Source organism: Papilio xuthus, unplaced genomic scaffold (genome assembly GCF_000836235.2).
Source record: "Papilio xuthus unplaced genomic scaffold, Pxut_1.1 DF824655.1, whole genome shotgun sequence".
Lineage (NCBI taxonomy): Eukaryota > Metazoa > Arthropoda > Insecta > Lepidoptera > Papilionidae > Papilio > Papilio xuthus.
This window is the reverse complement of record NW_013533994.1, coordinates 2,255,428-2,280,412: the sequence shown is the minus strand read 5'-3', so window position 1 is coordinate 2,280,412 and position 24,985 is coordinate 2,255,428. Positions and strand designations below refer to the sequence as shown.

Here is a 24,985-nt window from a genome sequence, read left to right as displayed (position 1 = left end):
ACGATGGCCAGTCTGTATAACTACCCGAAAATGTGGGTATCTGTATCGCAGGTAACTTTATCTCTGTACTTGTACTAGTTCTCGGGTTAAGTGCATTACTTGTATTCATTTCCCTTTTTAATTCTATTAACTTTTCTTTTAACGAAGTCTTGTAAATTGTATAAAGTTCATCCAATTCATCAAACCTATCTAGACTAAAATATTCGACAGAACTTCTTTGTCCACGAAGAATCAACGCCGATAGTTCTTCGTGTCCCCTTGTGAACGAACAATATAAACGTTCCAAGGTATCTAAGCGAGTTTCTACGTAACTTGATGTTATTCGAGAATTAGGTGTTTTCAAATAATTACTTTGAGCCTTTTGTATTTGTTCAATCCTGTCCTCTTGAAGACTAATTAACCTTTTGGCTTGTTCCATCTTATTAATTCAAAGTAAAACACTAAACAAATCAAAACAAGTAGGAAGAAAACTAAGCAGGTATATAACAAAATAATTGCACTAATGAACTTGTTAATATGCACCTCAGTATCAACCGTAATAACCTGTCCACACTTGTATTCAATTGACAACCCTCAAATAACGTTTGTTTATTAATCCAAATATTCTTCCAACTCGAAACTCAAGTTTTAATATATTATAACCGAGTCGAATATTTAAGTCCAACGTAATACACTCAGACCGAAATATTCGGCAAACGAAGGACCATTGTTTGTTTCCTACGCAAACTTGTCCGAAATTTGGACGACTCGACCAACGCACAACGAAACGAACGAAAACTACAAAACGCAACGACAACAATAACAACCAAAGAAACGCAATGACAACACCGAACCAAACACCAAACATATCCGACTTGCGGGAAGCATATCTGTAGCGAGACATTGTATCTTAACATCGCGATTAAAGTAAACGATATCTCGCTACAGCGCCATCTGTTAGGGTGCAGCAGAAACGGCGCCAACACTAATATTATAAATGCGAATGTGTCTCTCCGGAACAGCTCAATGACTCTTGATGAAATTTGGCACAGATGTAGAACATGGCCTGGAAGAACACATAAGCTACTCACATTTTTTTTAATTCCGCGCGATGGGAGTGGCGAGCGAAAGATAGTTGTTAATAACTCACTTCAAGTTTGCGTGGAGAGTATTTCATTGAACGTAATATCGTGTAGGTGTTATACATGATATGTAATTTTAATTTATATATTACTATCATTTGCATACGCGTGTTAACTATCGATACATCAATAAAATGAAGATGTTTTGATGCGGATTAGAAAATTTATCAGACTTTGTAAGTTACAAGGCAAAGAGTTAAAAATATTTTTCCGTGTTCGTGACAAAATTCGATCTCGAAAGTGATTCCGGCTTTAGAATGAAATGATAGGACACGTATTGCCCTCCACGATTAGTTTTAAAATTAAACTTTAATACTTAAATGTTATATTGTGTCAAAATGACACAAACGACGATAGAAATTGCGCAAAAAGTGCTAGGTATATTAAGGGCCCTGAGTTATAAGTAGTAAATGGGTATTTCAATTGCACTTAATCTATAATGTGGGTATCCCTTAGTGACTGAGTCTGAGTATAACAGTTAAAAATATTTTTTAAGAAGAATTAGAATTTTATCTAAACTTTTGGGGTTTGCTGTGAGATTATATTCGGGGGCGGACCACCCAACCCGACGACAGTGCCAATAAACAATCTCGACTTTTATCTCATTTGGGGTCAACAGTGATTACGGTTTCCCGACTAAGTGACAGGAATAACGGCCATTTTAAACAATTTATTTATTTTTATACGCTTTTAAATTAATATTATTTGTAAATTAAAACAATACTTTTTATCACAGTTTTGGTAACAAAATGAAAGCCGTTTAAAAATATAAACTTTTAAAGCTTTCTATAGCGTAAGCTTTGTTATTGTGTTTGTTAAGAGGGGTATGGGACATAAAGGAAAGTAGAGGGTAAAATATGAATATAGGCTCGCGATACTCTATAAGTCTTTCTTCTTCTTCTTCTCTCTATTCTTCTGATAAGTAGTTATCAGAAGAAACACATAACTTATTTTTAGTTATTGATCAAGAAAATATTCATGGAATCAAGTCAGCATGTTTGCTCTGCTGTTAATACTAACTCTATATTTGCCTAAAATCTAATCTCTACTATAAGTAGAAATTGTACCGTATTGGAGTTGTTTATAACTTATTAAAAAAAATAGTTTTATGACTTCTCTGGGTAGAGACATTGTGCGCTATTATTCATTTGAGTTATGCATTCAATGCGTTTCATCGTTAATAAGATTTAAAGTCCACTAAATGCTGATCTTAGAACACTTTTATTTAATCATTAATCTCTTGAATCTCTAATAAAAGCATCGTATGCACCTATTTATAAATTTATATGTTCTCATAAATAATGTCACTGCAGTGCAGTGGGTGGATAGACGGCATCAGATTGTGAAGACCTGATGTGACTCTCTCGGACTGGAGATTGATGATAATTTCGGAAGTTTTTTTTTAAATATAAAAATGAATTACCTTCGTTTACTGTGTTTAATGGGTCAATACGATTTGCCTTGTTTGAGGTTGCCTTTGACATATAGGTTTATCACAAGGAAAATGTTAGTTAAATTTTCTTGTTACATTATTACTTATTAGTCGTGGGTTTACAATACCTGTGCAAAAACTTTCTTTGATAATAAAAGCGAGCGGGATGAAAATATTGTTTCGGCCTATGGCAATATGCAGCCAAAGTCACGTTAAAGCGGTGATTTCTGATCGAGACAAAACAATAGAGCCCCATGGTCCTTCTTTGGGGTGAATAAGATGGTTTTGTCTGAGTTTTAAATGAGGGTTGCGCACTCACGCTTAATGCATTTAATTTCACACGCAATGCATTTAATTTCACACACACTGCGTTCACGTGAACTACATGAACGTGAAAGTAGAAGTTTTAATTATTATGTCACACCTACGTGAGATTAAAATGATTACCAAAGTGCCGGGCGACGCTCTGCGGGCTGCCCGCGGCTACCAAATAGAACAATATCTCGATTTGATCATTTATAAAGTTCACAATTCACAAGCGTTTGGTTTATGATTCGAATAGATATAATTATAACATTGACAGTGATGTATTGCCGTGAAAGCTGCATCTAGCGAACGATCTCGGGCTCGGGAAAGCCTGTAATTATACCTTGTTATTAAATAATCTACTTAGATTTGTAATTAATATTAACTTGACAAAGAATTAGTTGGTATACTATTGATAGTATAGTCGATACTATTGGGATCTAATTCTTTCAAATTGGAGTATTCTTTTAAATATTTTTCTACAAAAGTGATAGGAAAAGATTTCCGAGTAAAGTTTATCTTGAGCCTACGCATTTCCTATCATTTGACGTCGGCCTACGATGCACCATATGGAGGATGATCGAAATTAAATTATTATTATAGGTCATGTCAGGAAACACGGATTCTATGAATAGGAACAAAAGAAGTAGGTGCGTGCAGGAGGGGGGGGAAGAGGCTGGGAGGGAAGGTGAAGGGAAGGGAGGGACAGGCACCGTCTGCGCACACCTGGCAGCGCGCATGCGCGGCGCGGTCATTAAAAATGTTTATTTAAAAATCCGACCGCTTAACGCCGGCCGGCGGTATGCAACAGCGCATCATTCATTCAGGCTTCAGTGAACAATTACTCATCAAAAGGATATTATAAATATGCCCTTTGCTCTAACGACAGAAGGGTTATCCTTTTCGTAGGTAGAAATAAATATGCAATGTCATTATGCAATATTATGTAAATTCCATTGTGACTTTTTGTAGCTTAACAGCTTGGCCAGTTTTAGAGATTTTAGAATGAGGATGTGGTTTACTTTTAGAGTTTTAAAATAATGCATTGAAAGTGGTTTGTGTTTTATTTAACTTTTCAGGTTTTTGACAAATAACACTTTCATTAATATGTAAGTTACTAAAAATAATTTTATGTTTAAAAAAATGTTTCATTTACAATGTTATTTAATACCATTTAATGACCTTTTCCTTATTTAACTGTAATTGATAATTTACTAAACTCTTTGTAAGTGATTGTTCACTGTTGTTTATCACAGCCGTTGCCTACAACTCTGGTCTGTCTATTTTCCTAGAGTGTCGGAACACCGGCCGCTCGGCGATCCTTCGAACGGCTATTTAACAAAACAAAAGTCTTTCTGTAACATAAACAACATATCAAGAGCTCTACAAATTAAAGGTTAGAATAGATATACGTTAATATGAGAGGTGTTCACCTAAACATTACTTATAGTACTTATCATATCATATTATTTATTTTACACCTTGAATTTAACAGTAAAAGTTGGTTTTATTTATGCTAGCTGTTGTTCCTGACTCCGTCCGAGCGGAATTTAAAAAAAAACTTATATAGTAGCCTACATGTTCTACCAGACTATAGTGGTCTCCGTAAACACGCTTTAAACTTAAATTCCATTTCCTAGCAAAAGATTTAAGGGCATTATTGATAAAAATCACTCAGTTGCGAAAGAACAGAAATAAAATGTGAAACAAAAAAAAATCCGTTTTTTTTTGAGGAACTTAAGAAGAAGTGGTATTATGCAATAAAATGTCTTGACTTAACCTTTAGAAAAATGCGCCGCCTGTCAAAACTACGAAAATAGAAACTGATGGTTGGAACCTCGCAGGAACTGTCAAAACGAGAAAGATCTTTTAGCCGCGCGTCGCCGCTATGAACTATAATCCTGAAATGTTTACTCAGCAATAAAGGCGCCTAAAGCGCACTAAACTATGACATAAAAAGTTTAAAAAGCTCTCAGTAGATCAAACAAGAGTCGGTGTCGGCAGCCGGCGCGGTATCGGGTTACGCCGCGACGGGTCACACTGCTCACAAATAATGAACACCAGATTGGTGTCAAAATGAACACATTTTATTATGCCATCAACCCGTAAACGCAACGATTTCGTCAAACATAAGTGTTTGTTTTTAATAAGCCTTCCGCAAAACTTTACCACTCCTTTGATGTAACAAACGTTCTTGTTAAAATGTGGATATTCTTTTTTGTGAATTCATCGTATTGCAATCCGACATACAATTGTGTATTGTGGTTTGCGAAACGGTTTGTTTAAGTTTATGTTACAATAAAACTTTCCTGCAAATGTTTTAGCGTTGGCCCCGATTCTCTTGATGCTATTTCTGTTATTCGGGTTTACTATGTACTAATTTGAATATTTTCCATCTTATTTGATTGTATATTCAAATATCAAGTTCTTAGATATCGAATAACTTTGACTAGAGAAAAAACATCAATCAAAAATTCTATATAAAGTAGTACATGTAGAATGGAATATATTGTGACGACCATCCGTACGAAAAAGGACAGGATTACGATGATGTATTTTTAAAGCAATTGCAATTCTATAATTTTATCAAAATAGTATGGTTTAAACGTCGACTTAAAGGAGCTCGAGTTTGAGTGACTAGGTCACTAAGGCACTGACTCATTGCAGGTTACTTGACTTCACACATATATTTGAATTTGCAGATATGTGTAGGTTGTTCATGTTGTTTCCCTTCACCGTAAAAACGTCGTGATCCAAGAACACATTGGTATATGGCGGGGATTGAACCTGGACTTATAGATTTAGGTCCGGTACGGATAAGCGCTTAATAACTGCGACTCCGACGCTCTCATATCATTAATAGTTCCAGAGTATGTATGCTATTGGAAAAATATGTTTATATGTCTAATTTAGGCCACGAATACAATCACGTCAATGTAGTTGCGACTTAACGAGGAAACGTGTATTTGGGTCTCGCGAATTGGTGCCTAGGTCTGTTGATCGCGTTCCATTTAGAACTTACAATACGTGAACTACCTTATGTACCTCGATAAACTTTAATTAGACATTATAAACCCATAACGTTGCATTGAGTAATACTTTATGGGTTCAGATGGTTTATTATACTCTCGAGATTGCAGATGTGCTTGATTGCTATGGATTTCTTACGATACAAATTAATAGTTATAACCATAAAGTATGTGAGTCACGGTTGTACCTGTGAGACGTCTGCCCGCTGTCTACAAAATGAGTGGTTTCGTAACATAAACAAAACGTCACCTAATCTAATGTTTGGATCAACCGTGAGTGGATATATTGAACGCTTTACAAGGTTCAATTTATTTATAAATATGATAACGCCTTTCAATTTTTCTTTTTCATGAATATCTTTAATAATATCAATAACTTTTAGGAGCAAAAAAATACAATTTCGAGTATAATTGAATGAAATAGAACTCTTAGAAATGCTTTTATTTTTATTCATTTAAGAATTCTTTCTTGTTACTCAGTTTCTTACTTTCAATTACAGAAATTGATATTCATATTTATATAAATGTCATGTCAATTCTTTATTTTTATTAAACGAGTACGTAAGGACGTTGAACTTTCTTACTGTGAGTTTTCACTGCCAAAACAACTCAATTGAAACATAGTATATACAGTATAAAAAAATGTTCGTCTGTATTAAGAGTGGTATAACAATATATTTGAAGACGTATTTTAGTAAGTACGCGTTAAACATCATAAATATTATTGTATTTAACGTTTGTTTTAAACTGAAAAATGAGTTGTTAGACGGCAAAGTAATTAGACAAATTGACAAATTAGAAGCGGACTTTAGCTAACTTACTCGGTTTTTATCTCGTATAATGATGTATTATAGTATACCAATTACCAATTTTAGCTATTGTACTGTCTTCACGATTTGTTTTCTTAGAATGGAAAGTAAATTTTACAAATTATTTAAGAATTTAGGTATTTTGTAGTTAACAATTTACAACTGTAGTGTTTAAAGGATAGAAAATGCAAAATAGGGATGCGAAATCGAATTAATTTTATTGAAATTAATATTTCAAGAGGGCATGATAAATATATTGATTGTAAAATTAGACAATAATTTTCTCCATAAGAATAAAAATGAGATAAAGATACTGATATATCCACCGTCTTCCGATATCTCCACGATCTTCTGTATCGTTTTATAAAGTGAATTTAAATTAGTAATCGCTGACTAAGCCGTTGGAGTTTCGGACAAGTGATAAATCATTGATTTAAAAACGTGTGGGATCGAACAAGCTTTCTTTGGACGCTGCAACTGCGGCGGAAACATGATACGGTTGGAAGCGAGGGTCAGACGTAGTGTCAGGCACGCTGCATGCTGCGACCCCAAAGTGATAATAATTTGTTAAAGCGCAAACGCAGATGCGGTGCAAGCACGCGATTCATTTCTTTGATTTAATGACGTGTAACACCAAGAACAACAGTGCACAAGACACTTGGTAAATTATGAAATTAAATATATATAATACGATTGCATTTGTTTTATGTCTGAAATAATTGGTAGGATATGGTTATGGTTATAACATTCTATGAATGAAAACTTTATAAGTAGTAATTAAGCAGTGTTTTAGTAGTAGGTCTTACATAAAATTCTCGGGTCACAATGTTAGTTACCATACTCCACCGTAACGACTTGACTGATTTTTATAATTTTTTTTATGCATACTCATTTTGTAGGTCCGTGAATCGGCTACTACCTATTTTTTTATCGCGCGGACGTAGTCGCGTGTGATAGCTAGTATTTATCTAAAATATTAATACAATGTTTTCTATTAGAAGAAAATATTTTTCTTGTAAAGATAATCCCACAATAATTTAAAGCATTGTAATGGAAAATAAATTCTTTGAATTTTATTGAAAAAAATCATTGAAAGCATACTGATATGGTTTTATTTTGCGAAATATTTAATGTCTAGGTAAGCCTAGTAAGAAACGTGTGGATTTACTTGATAGATTACACAAACGTGACATATTTGACAAAATTAGGTAAACGATACGTAAAATATTACGGGATTTATCTCAACGATTCCATTTTTGATTACGTAACAGATTGATCGAAGTAATGTCAATTATTGTGAATTTTATTTTTTGTAAAATTTCTGTAATTAATTAAGTTTCTAAATACTCTTTGAAATAATGAATCCCTTTAATTAAGAATTCGTTATTTATTTTAAATTAAAAATAAGAAGAAATATTTTACGCCTTTAAAGTGTTCTGATTGTTTCACAAATATGTTAAGCTTTATTGTTTAATTGGACTTAATTATGTAGCATTGAATAGTATTGCGCAGTTATAAATAAACGTGTCATTGGTAACCCGATCCGGGTGGAATTAATAGTGTCCTTATTGCCCTACTTATATCCAGCTTAGCCTTACACAAAGCTGTGTTTGTTCAAAATGGTTACAGATTTTTTGTAACATTTTTCAGACGCGATTTCAACACCGACATCGATGTGACTCAATGACGTAGGTTTATCCGGAATATAGTGTATATTATATATATATACCTTATACCTACCTAGTAAAGTATACCTTTGCAAAAAATATTTATGTCACTGATAGATTGTTAATTTAGGTACTTTAAAATATATTTAGGAATATCATTATCGTTTGTGAAAAAAACAAAAGTTTCTCTGTAACCATTATGTTTACTGTCAAACAATAATTAAAAACTTCAAAATCGGAGTAGGCACTCGACGAACTATCATCAAATTGTGTAGTAGACGAATAATTGGCAATTTGTCCATCGCATCGTAACTAACGTCCATCCAATCAAAATCAATACGAAAATTAAAAAAAATCCCATTGCTATGATTTATATGCAAATATTTAAACTTTATATTTAGTACAAAATATTTACAACACGAACAATCACTTTTTTTTTAGTTTAAATGTGAATCTGACGTAGGTTTAGCGGATAAAAACAAAGTATGGCTTAAATATTAATATTATCAATGAATGATCGTATATACGTAAATGCTCTTGTATCAGCGTACACGAATATTGTGGGCCTGAAGCGTGGGCTGTTTGATACAAAAAAACTGTGCGCCCTTGAGCCGGCCGCGAACTGTTTATTCGACTGTCGTCTAGCACTTAACATTAACGCCGACGTCGATATTGGCTATTTTTGCGCGATACACCATCGAGAAAGCATTCACCACGCTCGCCTATTACTATAGAGACCGTCTCAAATCATAGAAAATGATAAAATTAAGGATTTTTCTTTGACAAGTGCTATTTTTCAATAAATCTTAGTATAACTTCCCAAATCTGAGTTTATTCAAGGCAAAATGTCCATCAGACAGTTATTGTCAAAAGAACGTTGCGTATCAGAGGTTACTTTAAATCCATTTGCTTAATTTTAGCCAATATATAATATTATTGCGAATAGCTCTCTAGTAGCTGGCGGTAAGATAGGAAAGAAAGACAGATTGCATCTTCCTTGAAATATAATATCTTTAAAGTAGTTAACATAAATTGAATATAATTATCATTTTTCGATATATGTACTTATATCTTTTGTAAGCATTATTTTACTAATCTTACTTCTTACTAATATTATAAATGCGAATGTTTGGATTAATGGATGGATGGATGTTTTTTGAAGGTATCTCCGGAATGGCTGAACGGATTTTAATGAAATTTGAAACACAAGTAGAACATAGTCTGGTAGAACACATAGCTTAACTATTTTTGTGAATTCCACGCGGACGAAGTCGCGGGCTACAGCTAGTTTAAAAGAAAACTAAAATGTCTCTTGTAATTCAAACTCAGAACCCACGACATAGTAAAATACTTCAACCGCTGTACCACGTAGCCATTAAACATCACTTTTATAATTAAAACATAAAACGCATAACAATGTTGAGTGCTTCGAAATAGTTGGATGATGAAAGCGGCCACTAGGAATGTGGAAAATAAGTCTTTACATTTGTAGAACATCAAAAATCCAGTGAAATCTTTTTTTTTTAATTTACGCTTTCCATATAATTTATTTTTAATAAGTCAATCATTTATAATAATATGAAGTAGATGAATGGGTGAAAAAATGCTAGAGAAATAAAACCATGCTAATGCATTTAAATTTGAATTAAAACGTAAATACTTTTATTATACTACATTATTAAAATAAAAATTATTATATTTAACAATAAACTAACAAATAATCTAATAAGTCTTAAATATATGATATAAAATAAAATATTAAAAACGAATAATTTACTAAAATATATTATTAAAAGGAGTACCTTTAGGCAAGGTCCCAAAGATCTGGCAGCGTTCGCCCTTTGGATAGCTAAACTAATTCTTTGTCCGAGGTAGCTGCCATATTTGAATTTAATTATGAAACCTCATTTTTGACACATTTTTTCATCACTTATTAAAAACAATTACGAATAGAATTTTAATAAATCAGAGAACTTTTAAATAATTGATGAGTAATCAACAACTAGAGAATAACGAAATGAAAAAAGCATTAGCGCTGAGAAGGGGTTTTACAAATTACTTCTATTTCTACTTACATTTCTATTATTTAATTAATCTGCTTCCAATTTATTACACTGTATAATAAATTAGGATGATTATAGTTCACATTAATCACATCAAACCTTTATAGGGTGTGTTCCAAGATTTGACTTGATCATTTATAACCGTACTTGGTTATAGTTAAATATTACTTTAGTATGGGAAAATTTTTAAAAATTCAAATTGTTAATTAAAATGTAATTTAATTTGCTCAGCTTATTTAAGTTAATAAATAATTCACCTAAGTTATAAATTATCGAAAATTGTTATAATTACAAATAGAGCGAATCGAAACAAGGTATTTGGATCGGGCAACATCATAAATAATGTTTGATCACCGCACCAATGGTGGGCTTCCGAGACTAAAATCTCCTTATAAAACGTATCCAACGTATAAAACACTAGCTGTCGCCCGTGATTCTGTCCACGCGGAATTAAAAAAAGCTTAGTAAGTAGCCTATGTGTTCTTTCAGACTATGATCTACATCCGTGCCAAATTACAGCGAGGTCCGTTAAGTCGTTCCGGAGATACCTTCTAATATCCATACATCCATTTAATATTCGCATTTTTAATATTAGTAACATATTATAAGGATATACTTATCATATTATTTTCTATTGTCTGAAATAAAGAATTTTGAATTTGGATTTGAATTTCAATATCGTCCCTGTCATTATCGCGATCACAATTACGTGTGTTTATGTTTAAAAGGGTATATTGGTATCAGAAACTCACGGTTAGACACGTTGAATTTTAATTTGAGTGATCAGTGATTTTATATCTCCTGACGGTTGTTTGATAGACGCGAACAGGTTCTACGACCGATTATTTTCGATATGGCAACAAGAATTTAAACTTGTTGTATATTAATTAGATTTGTCAGTAAGAAAAAGTGGCAGTACATTTACTTAATATACAAAAGTGACAGTGAGTTAGCACGAAACATTATTCTTTCTTGACCAATATAATTAAATCTGTCTAACCAGTTTTTTTTGTTGTATCAATACGTTTAGGTAAGTGATTTCGAAAGAATTAATTCGTGGTACAGAACTTCAAGATAAGAAGTAACTTGTATTTGAAATTAAATACAAGAGTACCAAATTGCTTACAATTTAGTGACGTAATACCACTAAATTTAGTCAGTCATCTATCTAGAACTAGCTGTCGTTCACGACTCCGTCTCCGCGGAATTAAAAAACACTTAAAGTCTATGTAATCTCCCAGATTATGTTCTGCATCTATGCCAGCGAGATATGGATCTCATGCATGGGCAGCCGTTCTGGAGATACCTTCACACAAACATCTATTCATCAATCCAGAAATATTTACATTTATAATATTAGTAAGTTATAGTAAGAAGTAAGATATCAATGTCTCTAGTATTTTAAAGGCAAATGTTTTAGACGGTATCTTCATAACGGCTACTTGGATTTCGATGATATTTGGCATAGACGAAGAACATAGCCTGGAGGAACACATAAACTACTGATTTTTTTTTACATCCGCGCAGAAGGACTTGTGCGTGACTGATAGTTATAGATAAATGTATAACAGCCTTGATGAAATAGTATGCAATAAGTAAAAGGTAATAACTTCTATTGTTGTAAAATAAATTAGATTAAAACAATGAGGCGTACTTCTTTCACCGAGAGGTGTAAAGATTTACTCATTTGTCTTTTTTTATTCCGCGTAGGCAATACTGTAGGCGTAGGAGTCTTATTGTTAAGTGAGCATCGATAAATTAAAGGTTGTTTGTTTAAATTTAATGTTCGCCTACGTTTCGACGTTACTCACTCATTGAACGAGAAAAAGGCATTCGGAATATTTATGTCTGGATATATCGGTGTTCGGGTTCAAGCATCTTAGACATCTATGATAAATCAATTTATTTAACTGAGAATTTCTGAGACAAAAATCCACGTTTAAAACATATTGTTATCTCTGTTTTTCGAAGATAATGACAGGGATGACAAATGTTTTATATCAAAATAATGGTCTCAGAAACCAATATTAAGTTATTCAAAATATCGTGGGATTTTTTGTCAACGAATGCCACTACATAGCTACATGTAAACAAAATTCCTTGGTATTTTACTACTTTCTATCATTTGATTTATAAAAAATTCTGTGGCTTTTTTTATCATAATAAACATGTTTTAATATTCGATGGATAATAAACTATTTAAGTGGAGTTGTGAAATCTTACTACTCGATCTTGACTCGACTTATTCTTAATCGATGAAATTTGGCATACATAGAGAACATAGCCTTGAAGAACACATAGACTACTAATTATGTTTTTCTTAACTACGAGCGGACGGAGTCGCGGGTGACAACTAGTTATATAAGAAAAAATATGTTTTTAGATAGCAATTTTTTTACGATTTCATTATATTTTGCATTCAATAGCGTTTTATTGACGACACTATTAATAATTTAAAAAACTCAACTATTATAATAAAACTTAGCTTTTATATACAACTATTGAATTTCAGAGAAACTTAACAAGTATCGAGAGAATCGCACAAGCGATTTCAAGACAAATCAAATAGAAATTGCGGTAACGTTACTTTTGCCGTCGCGCCTTGCAGATAATATCTTGAAACTAACGAGATAGCCATCTTCTATATTTGTCACGAAGCACCATCTATGGAAGAGACACTTACGCATTATTTGCCAATTACCGATGTCTATTTCAAAATAATGTGTCCATTATAAACGCAACTCCAAGAGACTTCCTATGTTATCTTTATAATTAACTAGCAGTAGCGCGCTATGTGTTCTTCCAGACTTCTATTATACATTCATGCCAAATTTCAGCAAGTACCATGACGTTCTAGAGATATCTTCACAAACATCCATCCATCCATCCAAACATTCTTATTTATAATATTAGTAACCATGGTTTTTTGTGAACTTTAGACTATTTTACGGTTATTAATTTTATCTGCACCTATAATTATACAGTTTTTCTCAAATTAAATAATCAACTCTTCAAAGCGTCAATAGCCTGGTTAAGGGTACGGATTTCCGATCACGAGGTCGGGGGTTCAAATCCCGTCATTCGACTATTGTCGTAAACCATATCCTAGCACAAGCATAGAGCTTAGTTTTAATGGTCAAAGAAATATTAGTAAATTTAGAAAATAACCCTGCTAATATTTTTGAAAAAAAAACTCTTTCAGATAAGAAGACAAAAAATTGATTATAAGAAACTGAGCATTCCTATTGGTTAAAGTAGCCATAGTTGTGAGTAAAAACATTGTATTTAAGAAAGTTTATTTTTAAATTTATTTATTAGAAGTCAAATGTGTTCGTAGTTGCCAGCAGCGGGATACTGGTAGGTATGCATTGGGTCAACGAAACAGCTATTTATTAAATGACCAGTCAGAAGACGGTTTTCACATGACACGATAAAGTTTATCAGAATTAATAATTTATGAGTATAAAAATATTTTCCATAAATATATAAATAATTGTATGAATTATTAATACTAGCCTTTACCCACAATTTTGCACGCGTGGTTTTGGGCTTTCGTTTCTTCAGTATGTTAATAATAAAATTTGGTCTAAAAAAGTTTACATGTGCGATATATAGCACCTTGAAGTTTAGCATAAAGCTATAAAATAAATTTATGAAATATATGGTTTTATGTAGAGTATATAAAAAAAAGTAAGAGTATATAAAAAAGGATTAATTGTATTAAATTGTTATTAAACCTATGTATTCAGATTAATTTATGCTATGATTGTATGCCGATGACTGGGCTAGTGAATCGTGTTGAATCATTTATAATTTAGATAAAATCAACAATTAATTACATTATCTATAGGTTTTACTACAAAGCATTACAGTTCACCTTAGGCGGTTTAATACCAAATAGGTTATTATTTTAGTTAAATGCATGTCGAGGAAGGCCCAAGGCGTCTCTACATATATATAATTTTACCCCACACATTGATGTTAATTATAATGTTTTATAATCAATATGCTTATCTTAGAAAACATCGCACGATGAATATGTTTAATTGAGAACAATAAAAATATGTTCTAGAACAATGATAAGAAAGTGAAAATTCAAAGGTTAATAACAATGCACAGCTCCGCTACGCATATGCAATTGCAAATGTCTATGGGCAACGGTCACTTCGCTATTTTAGCGATTTCAGGTGGCCGCTCGCTCGTTTGCCACCTTATAATATAAAAAAAATATTAAAAAGACAAGTATTATTTTATCCACTAGTGTGTTATACTTTTCTTACGACTTAATGTTACATCTTGTCTTTCCATAGACATACATCTATTGAAATAGATAACGCAGGATAATATTTCCATTGAATAAATCTACAGGATTATCATCCTTTTAATTAATTCTAAGTCATCAATTATAGAGAGTCAAGGGTCATTTGGTAGATATATGTAATGAGTATAGTTAATCAATTGATTGATCTTCATTTCCCTTCTACTTTTTTCTTATAACTTATTTTTTCTCCCGACTTACATTGTCAAATCATCATCATCATCAGCTCATTATACGTCCCCACCGAGGGGCTCGGAGCCTACCCTAAGTTAAGGGTGATTAGGCCATATTCAACCACGCTGGCCAAGTGCGGGTTGCTTGACTTCACACATATCTTTGAATTTCTTCTCAGATATGTGCAGGTTGCATCACGATGTTTTCCTTCACCGTAAGAACGTCGGATAAATGTACATATGTAAATTGAAAATCGAAAAACACATTGGTACATAGCGGGATTCGAACCCAGAACCTGCAGATTGCAAGTCAAGTGCTTGACCACTGAGCCACCGACACTCCATAACATCCACATTGTCAAAACACATTTGATATGTCATGTTAAACATTATAATTTCCTTACCACGTTTATTTTCATTAAACTAATTGTCTTACAAACATTTTTTTACAAATCATATTGCCTTATACGATTGGTAACCGATTCCAAATAATAAGATGTGTAGTGAGAGAACATCGTGCAGTGAAGACGTCGTCGTTATCTCGCGTTTTATCTTAGGAACGTGACCCCGCTATCTCCGTGCGCCGCCCGCCCATCTCACCAACTACTCACTTACTCAAACGCAAATATATACAACTCAATAAGATATTTTACCTAAATAAAACAATTAATTTTAACCAATAGTTACTCTATGAAGAAGTAGCTTAGCTAAGCTTCAATATTATCTATAATTAAAGTTTATAACACTTAAGCACACAGAGGAACGTCTCTATACATAGAGGCCATTGACCTATTGCTTTTTTAGTAATTTCGTATAAATGGGAAGATAAAGAGTAACAGTATTGTATATTCATTACTGTGGGTTGTGCTCGTCTTGATATGCCTTTACGGATGCCCTACGAATGTTTGTAAAGGGTAGCTACTGTTAGACAGTTCTGTGTTTTACTTGAAAGATTTTGGTATCTACGATATTGAGCTAAAAAACTATAAACATGATAAACACAGACTTAACAACTCCTTCGTTAAAAACCTGGACCACCTTGACTTTAATTAATTGATCATATGATAAGCTTTATTCAGTGCTTGATTTAAGATACAAGACAAGACATTAATGGTTGTAAAATAGTTTAAATGTAGGCGTATGTTAATTAGAAATTGATAGATGCCCACCATAATTTTCGGATGTGTTCTATAAGCGATAATTCGTAGATTAGGTTCTCGCTTTTAATATGGATCTCACGAAATGCAGTTAACGGTTGTTAGATGTATTTTATATTATTTATAAATTATTTATTTATTAGAGATACGAATTAATAATTTAATTAACACCCAATTTTAAAAAACAAAATCATATAAATAAATGTATTATAATTCATTCATGTGAAATCATGAAGTGGTAATCAATATCATAAGGTGGCAAACGAGCGACCGGCCACCTGAAATCGCTGAAATAGCGAAGTGACCGTTGCCCATACACATACGCAATTGCATATGCGTTGTCTACCTTTAATCGACGGAGGAGAGGATGCACAGAAAGAAAACATTTCCATGTATCCTCTCATCCGAAAAGTCCACTTCCACGTCCACTCATCCGAAAAGTTAAGAAAAAGGGTGGGAAGGGAAAGAGGACTAAATTAGGCATCCGGGACGTACACTCATCAGACGAAATGCGGAATTGCTTCCACTTCACGCCTGTCTTCTGTGTGGTCGTGGTATTTCACCGGGCGAGCCGGGCCAATTCGTGCGAAGATGTTAAAGCGGGCTCTACCACTGTTAGTATGAATCATATAAAATCGTGAGATAAAGGGTGTTTTGATATAATTTTACATAATGTGATTTTATTATAAAATACAATAATTGTTAATTTAGTAGTTACAATTTCGCAACAATATACTAAAGTAAGTGGTTAGTATTATCTATTCCATAAAATTATCTAAGCTTTAAGCATTGCCGTGAGCTAAACTTGTATTTCTTACGATAAACCATTCTGGAAGTCAGAGATCCGACGTCGTGATAAAATGTACAACGTCATTAAACGTCAGTTGTGAAGTGATAACAGCGTTCGCTTTGTAATCTGTTTGCTCTGTCTGATTATCCTGTTAAATTATGACAGCGGCTTTGGAGCTTTGTTAGACGACAAACAAGACCTGATGTAATACTCAAAGAACATTATCTAAAAATAAATCGAGTGATAGCGAACGCACTGGGCACCGGACACGAGGGGTCCTCGCGCCCGGGGCCCGCACACTTATCACATAATCCGACCATCGCCGGTTCGAGAAACATCCGATGCTATTAATGTCTGCTATTTTCAGTACAACGTTTTCTTTGTATCACAATGTATATCAAATATATAAAGACTAGCAATAAATAAAAACATCGATCAGTCCCTATTCTATTCTACAAGATCAAAGCCGAAATTGAGTCGACAGGGGAATGTGAATTGTAAGAAAATTTGTGAAAACATTAAATGAATGTAACATTAGAGTAGCACCTATTATATTATAATATTTAATTGTAACATTTACGTGAGAAAAAGTGTTTTACCAGAAATATTATAGAGTTTACGCGTTTTAACCGAAAAGGTAGATAGTCTATGGTTTACGCTTTGGATTGTGGATTAGAATCCTGCATACGAATGATTCGATGATGTTTTTGCCTGCTGTCCATTAAAAAAACTTACTAATATTTTAAATGCGAATGTTTAAATGGATGGATATTTGTTTGAAGGTATGTCCATAACAGCTGCATGAAATTTGGCACCGCCTGGAGGAACACACTACTAATTAAGTTTTCTAATTAAATCGCGAACGACAACTAGTATGAAATAATTAGGATGTGAATAATGTCGTTACTAGCAAGGTTTGTATTTAAGGATACAGATAACAACTATAAAAATAATATACGTAGTCAATGCAAAAAAATCTTGGAAATCCCCAAACATAACATGAGATAAAAAAATATTATTTCCTTAAGGTCATTACTTTCGTGTAACATTGTTTCAACGATTTTCTTTAGCCACTTTCAGCTGCATATTACCGGTCATCATTCAATCAGGAGGGAGGGCGCCCCCACACTTCTTATTGTATATCTAGACACGTGTTTATAAAACGTGTACATCAATATGAATTTAGATTCCTACATTCATAACACTTACCAATACATTTCAAATGAAATTCATTTATTTTCACTTTCATATGTACCTTAATCCTTATTACTGTTATAAATGTAAAAGTGGCTCTGTCTGTCTGTCGCGCTTTCACGTCAAAACGACAGAACTTTTTAACACGAGTTGAAACTTATTGTTTAGACTGGTAATTTGACATACGTTTTTGACATATGTTTTACACTCAAGGGTATAATGTAACGATAGGGAATAGGGGATCAAAGTTTGTATAGAAATACTAGCAGTCGCCCGCGACTCCGTCCGCGCGGGATTAAAAATAGATGTTGGCTGATTCTCAGACCTACTCAATGTGCTCACAAAATTTCATGAGAATCGGTCAAGCCGTTTCGGAGGAGTATGGGAACGAAAATTGTGACACGAGAATTTTATATATAAGATGATTAGGTATGTGAAAGTTTTATAATTTTGCAACAAGACACAAAATAGTAGAGCTGTTGTGACATTTTCTGACTCATAACCAAATTGTACCCAAAACACTACGGACACAGCTAGTTTCCCATAACCATTTAAAATACTAAAATAGTTGCAGATATGTATATCGCCATTTATGGAACAGCGTCTATTACTCAAAGGATCTTGTGATTGTATCAGTATTGTTAACACGTACCTACTAACTCAATCATCGCTTCTTTCAAGATTAATTGCAGATGAAGAAATGCAGCAAACAACTAAGGGCTAAAATACACAGATGGCTTCAACCAGTCGACGATTTGCTTGACTTGCACCGCATACACCGCAGTTTTGTCACCAGTGAGATTATGCTAGCAGCGCGCCTGCATGAAGCTGTCTGTGTACAGCTGCCCTTATAACGTCTACGTAATAATTATATTTACAACAATTCTGAATACGTTAGGATGTTGATTAAGGAAACTCAGTTGCACGCGGCTATCTTCAATGGATATTACGTCATGTTTTGTTCATGAATGTTTCTAATTCTTGTAGAATTTCGTAGTTTAGTTTTAACGATAACGCCGCCTAAGGTCAGAGGTCACTTCGTTATAATAATAAACTTGAATTGAAGTTTTGATATGGGTAATATTTTTTATTTTATTGGAGGCAATGCAGTTGTATAACCACAAGAAATTAATTGTTAGTGTTTTTATGAGAAAATTTTGACATGGAATTTTTTAGTGACTTTTCTATCATATTTTTGGTTTACTTTGTTTATTCTTTTAATTTTTTGCGTAATGTAGATAAATATTTAAATGTTTAAATATTTTAGAAGTTAATTATTTTGTTTATTATAATACCCATAATCATAACATTGACTAACGTAATTTAGTTCCGTCAATAATCAGGATGTGAATGCTTGTGTAGTATTTCGGAAACACAAACTATAAACGAATCTGTTTTGCGGGAAAACAAAACTTACTTACAAACTTCATCATCAAGCAACAAATTTATTACATTTTTGTTAATTTATGGAAAATATTTTTTGTTTAAACAATGAATTCATCTCTGCCTTTAATATTTAAAATATTAGTAAGAAATTGACAGCTTTATGAGAAGACTGCGTAGATTTTATCCATAAATACTTGTTGTTTGTAACATACAAAACTTTGATTAAATAATAGCTTTCGCCCGCGAATCCATCTACGTTAAATTAAAAGAACTTAACCAGTAGCCTATTTGTTCTCCCAGTCTATGTTCTACATCTATGCCAAATTTAAGCAAGCTCCATGCAGACTTTCCGGAGATAGCTTCTAACTAACATTCATGCATCCATCCATCTAAACATTCACATTTATAATATTAGTATGATTTATTGAAACTTTCTACGGATTAAGTAAAGTAACGGAGACGGTATTGGCGCAGAATGCACAAGTCATAGTCCAACGAGAAAGCGCAGCGCCTTGCCCTTAGCAGGCAATTACGTTCAACGGTACTCCCGGCTACAATGCAACCGAGATACGCAATACATTGAAGATGCGCGCTAAACTAGATTACTCGAAAGCTACCTGTTATATATAATTGTTATATTTAATACATAACAATTATATAATATTCCAAGTTATCAGCCAACCTTCAAGACTGAAGAGGCTATAGAAGAAGAATATATAAAAGTCACTTATCAACCAAAGTAACGAAGAAAGATTTTTTTTATGGCATGACCCATTTTCTATATTTAATCTATCTAGATATAACTTCTTACAATTAAGAAATCTATTGTCAAAGTATTTTTATTGATTGCGTAATCGCTTAACAAGACATTCTGAAAAATCTTATATACCAATTTATTGCGAAATTAACCATCTTACTCTGTGCATCTTTTCGTCGTTCCTGAAGGTCGGAATCTCTACCACCATCTCTAATAGGGTATTTCTGTAGTCTAGCGAATCACATCGATGTGGATGGCATTATGCATGTGAGTGTTTATTTCTTGAGAAATTAAGACTAATAAAGATGTAAACATTTTTGAACCATCACAAAATGTATGTTCATGTTTTATATTGATAATATACTACAAAACCTTAATTCTTTAATATATTAAAGTAATATTACAGGAATAAAGTGAGTTTTAAGTTAAGATTAAGTAGATATATGACAATATATTGCGCATTCTAAGTTATATAGAAACGATATTACAAAATAAACATTTTAGAGGCGCGTGCAGTTTTTATTATAGAAAGGGAATTTATATGTGTTTTGTTACGAGTTGATCTCATGTTGACAATGGCACTTCCAGTCATAAGGTAACTCGTTGCTGTTGTATATGTGAGTAATAAATAGTCATTTTTGAATCTTATCTTAGAAATCGTACTTTGAGTCTTTATTGATGGCCTTTACATAGATGTTTAAAGTTTAATATCGATGTAAGTTTATTGATAATGATACAATAAATTTTATTACATTTCTTACATTATTGAAATATGTAAAGAAACGCGGCGGTTGGTCGAAAGGTTTGCTTGTAACGTTCTGTACGTGACACATTTCAAGCTAGCTTCTTGTTTTTAATTCTATTGTCTCTAAATTAAATTTATGTTTTTAGGAGACTTTAGTATTATTTTACTTAGATTTTGAAACCATTGCCGCCATTATAAATGTAAATCAAACGGGAAACGTACATATTTCCAGGATAATAGGTAGCTTTGGTAATCTTCCAAACTGAGTACCAAACATCGAGATCCATGCAGTCGTTCTGGAGAAACCTTCTAATAAATATCCATCCATCCAAACATTCCCATTTTGTACAGTGGTAGAGCCCGCTATAACATCTTCGCACGAATTGGCCCGGCTCGCCCGGTGAAATACCACGACCACACAGAAAACACGCATCAAGTGCAAACAATTCTGCGTTTCGTCTGATGAGCGTGAGTCCCGGATAATTTAGTCCCCTTTTCCTTCCTACCCTACTTTCTTATAAAGAAAGGATGGGAAGTGGAAGTGGACTTTCCGGATGAGAGGATGCATGGAAATGTTTTCTTTCTGTGCATCCTCTCCTCCATCGATTAAAGGGAAGCAACGCATATGTAATTGAGTATGTCTATGGGCAACGGTCACTTCGCTATTTCAGCGATTTCAGGTGGCCGCTCGCTGGTTTACCACCTTATGATATAATAAAAAAATTATAATATTAGTAAGATTAAGCTAAATAATACATAAACAAATATAAGTACCCTTATATACAAACATACAATTCTTGTAAAACATTAATTTGCTACATTCCAAGGGGAAAATGTGTCTTTATTAATTAACCTGTCCCTTAATATAATAGAGAGATTAGTAGGAAGGACAGTTGGACGGACAGATCAATGCCCACACGACACTTGGAAAGATCGCACAATTTATAATTTAAACAAAGTTTAATTTCTGTTATTCTGTACGATATTCATACGAATAATTAATTGGGCAGATTTTTCTATTACTAATTAATTGCATTGTATTATCTGTCTAAGATTAAAAACTATGTTTCGGTAGATGCGAAAAAGCTCCGCAAACGTTTAAGGAGAAATTTTCTGCCTATATAAATTCTGATAAAATATATAACACCTTCTTTGCACTAAGAAAGAAATACTAAGAAATGTATTAATACTCATAATCTTAGAATATTTATAACTTTATATCACGCTATCAAATAATCTATATTGAAATATTATGTTTGGACGAGTTGAAAAAGAGACATTCACAATAATTCTACGAGCACTGAATACATTTTGAATGCAATGATTTATAGTTTTAACAAGCTCGTGTTAAAATGTACTCCTCCTAAACAAACAAATGAAGTTATTGCATTCTCCAAGGCTAGGAAACATCTATTCAGATTTTGAATTGTAATGAACACGATAGTTGCTAGGGTTAGCTCACAAATAACATATTAGGCTAAGCTGTTAGTTCTTTGAAATTGTAGCGTCTTCACATAAATGTGTATACAATGTTCGGAGACTAAAATAAGACAAAAATAAAGAAGGATATAAGTAATTTTTATGTTAAAAATTAACATATTATTAGTGTAATTAAGACAAGTCTATAGTTCTTTAACATTTACTTCATTATTATTATCACCATCATCAGTTTTTGTCTTCCAAATGCTGGATATATCCCTTAATATCTAATTAATTAATTCACTAATTTTAATTTTAAGGAAAAGCCAAGAATTTTTAATTTTTACGGCGCCTATATTAGAGGTGCGATAGCCATACATTTACTTGTCATATGAAAGCGATTTCTACTGATAATTTCGCATTATAAAATGAAAATAAATGTCGATCATTTAATCAATAAAAAGCTCAAATATCGATTACAAATCGATTACAAATCGATATTTGTGCCACTAGATCAACACAAACCGATGAATGGAACTAATTCTAATAACACGCAGCTATATTTGGATGTTGACTAAGACCATCAGGAATCGAAATTAAGTAGCCTCTACTAATGATGCCATTATCTTACAATAACAACTGTTTATCACTTTAGTTTACACGGAAGAAATTTTATTGAAATTTATTATAAATCTAACAAAAATCCGGATCGAATTATATGAACGCGCGTATCCGTTTTACTTGTATGTAAAGTTATGAAAAACAAAACTTGTTTTTCTTTAATAAGCTCATGATAAAAAGATCCAATGTATTTATTAATTATTAATTATTAATTAATAGAATTTGTTTTTTTTTTCTCTTAAGTTAGGTATAATTTATATTTTCTTAACTTCTTTAAGTAAAGTTATAACTAGTTGTATTTGTTAAATTAGTTAAATAAAGATTTTAATGCTAGGTTGGTTGTCTAACAAATCATACAAAAACCTTTTCATAACAATGAAACTCAAAGTATTTTAATTAACGAAAATAAAGGAAAGTTTTATCTTTGTCAAAGTAAATAATTTTCAGTAAATAACAAAAACATAAGAAAACTTCATTTATAAAACTAATCATTATTGTTTATTAAAATTCTCCTTTCACTCAAAAGAACTAATTATTTTAATAAAGCACTTACATATTTAAAATTGTCCACACACTTTCAGTTGTAACTGAACAGTCGGCTTGTACATTTAAAATGTATGTGTAGGCAAAACTGAAAACTGTACAAAATTGACAATTACGATGTTCCCTATATGAATGTTTACTGTGTTCGGCTGTTCAGTTAAAACTGTACAGTTAAAGCTAATTACTTTCCTATGTATATGTACAGAGTATACTATTCTTACGCAATCTATTTGATATTAATATTATATAATATCGAGATAACTTTAGGCCCCAGTTTTGTAGGTTTATATCCCAGAATGCACTGTTTATCTTTGAACTATCGTCCGTAGTTTAATCGTCTGCTAATAACTACAACGTGAAACATAATTGCCCACGCTAATATAAATGAATTCTACATTACCTGTATGAAAATATTCCCTTATATTTAAAGGTATTAATTCTATTTTTACCTTTGTATTAATTAACTAGATGTCGCTCGGTTCCTTCCACGTGTAATAAAATAAACTTAATTAGTAGCAAATGTACTGTTTTACATCTATGCCAAATTTCAGCGAGATCCGTTTAGCCGTTCTGGAGATAGCTTAAAACATCCACCCGTCGATCCATTCGCATTTATAATATTAATTACATTGTTTTAACGTAGTAGTTATTTAAATTCGAGACTTCCTTGTATTTTATATTAGTTGCTGACGCTAAAATGACGGTGAAATAAAGGTAAATTAGTACGTAATTTAAGCAAACACTGCTATTTTAATTAATAAAATTATTTTCAAATGTCATAAAATTAAATTATTTCGAAAATATAAAATTATTCTATAGCCCAATTAATCGCGAGATCTTTCAGACATTTAGAATTGGTCGTTATTACGATCTTTTAAATTAAATAACGATAAAAAAAATACAAATATTTTTAAAGATAAGATAAGATTTTCTAATCAGAACACAGACCAAAGATTTTTCTTATTAATAGGAATCCAATAGATTTTTTTAGTTATTACAATACACATAAAAAAGTTTAACACTTACCCTTCGCTTCCTATTTGTTTTCTCAGTAGATTGAACGTGATTTTTCACTCTGATATTCATTGTTTATAATTTCTTACCACGTACTCATAGTGCATCACAAAAATAGTTTAATCCACAAAATAAAACAGCAATCAACAAATCTTTAAAACAGTTTTAAAAGTGAACTACGCTCATTACTAAAAATTGTGCACAATCACTGTAATATATTTTATATACACTCAAACGCTTATTGTAAAATTGACACATAATCAGTCACTAGAGATTTTGGCGGGCATTTGTCACGCTGTCGCTAAAAGTCGTATGCGATTACGACGTGACATGTGCGGAGCTACGAGATGCGTCACGCTACGCGGCGGGTAAGTGACGGAGTGTTCATCCTGCGCCCGCCTCACGACAGCACGCGCTGGTCTCGCCGCCGCGGCCCACTCG

At 32.7% G+C, this 24,985-nt stretch overlaps 1 protein-coding gene across 2 annotated transcripts in view; it reads right to left on the bottom strand.

Annotated features, from left to right (window-relative positions):
- The window catches only part of LOC106127749 (BDNF/NT-3 growth factors receptor), a 33,156-nt gene extending 8,171 nt beyond the window's left edge, over window positions 1–24,985 (bottom strand). The window contains exon 1 of one of the 2 annotated variants that reach the window (XM_013325980.1): window positions 24,557–24,985. In XM_013325980.1, coding sequence (XP_013181434.1) covers window positions 24,557–24,616 — 60 coding nt within the window. In that variant the 5' untranslated portion in view covers window positions 24,617–24,985. The remainder of the gene's footprint in view (window positions 1–24,556) is intronic. The other variant, XM_013325979.1, reaches the window with a different exon arrangement.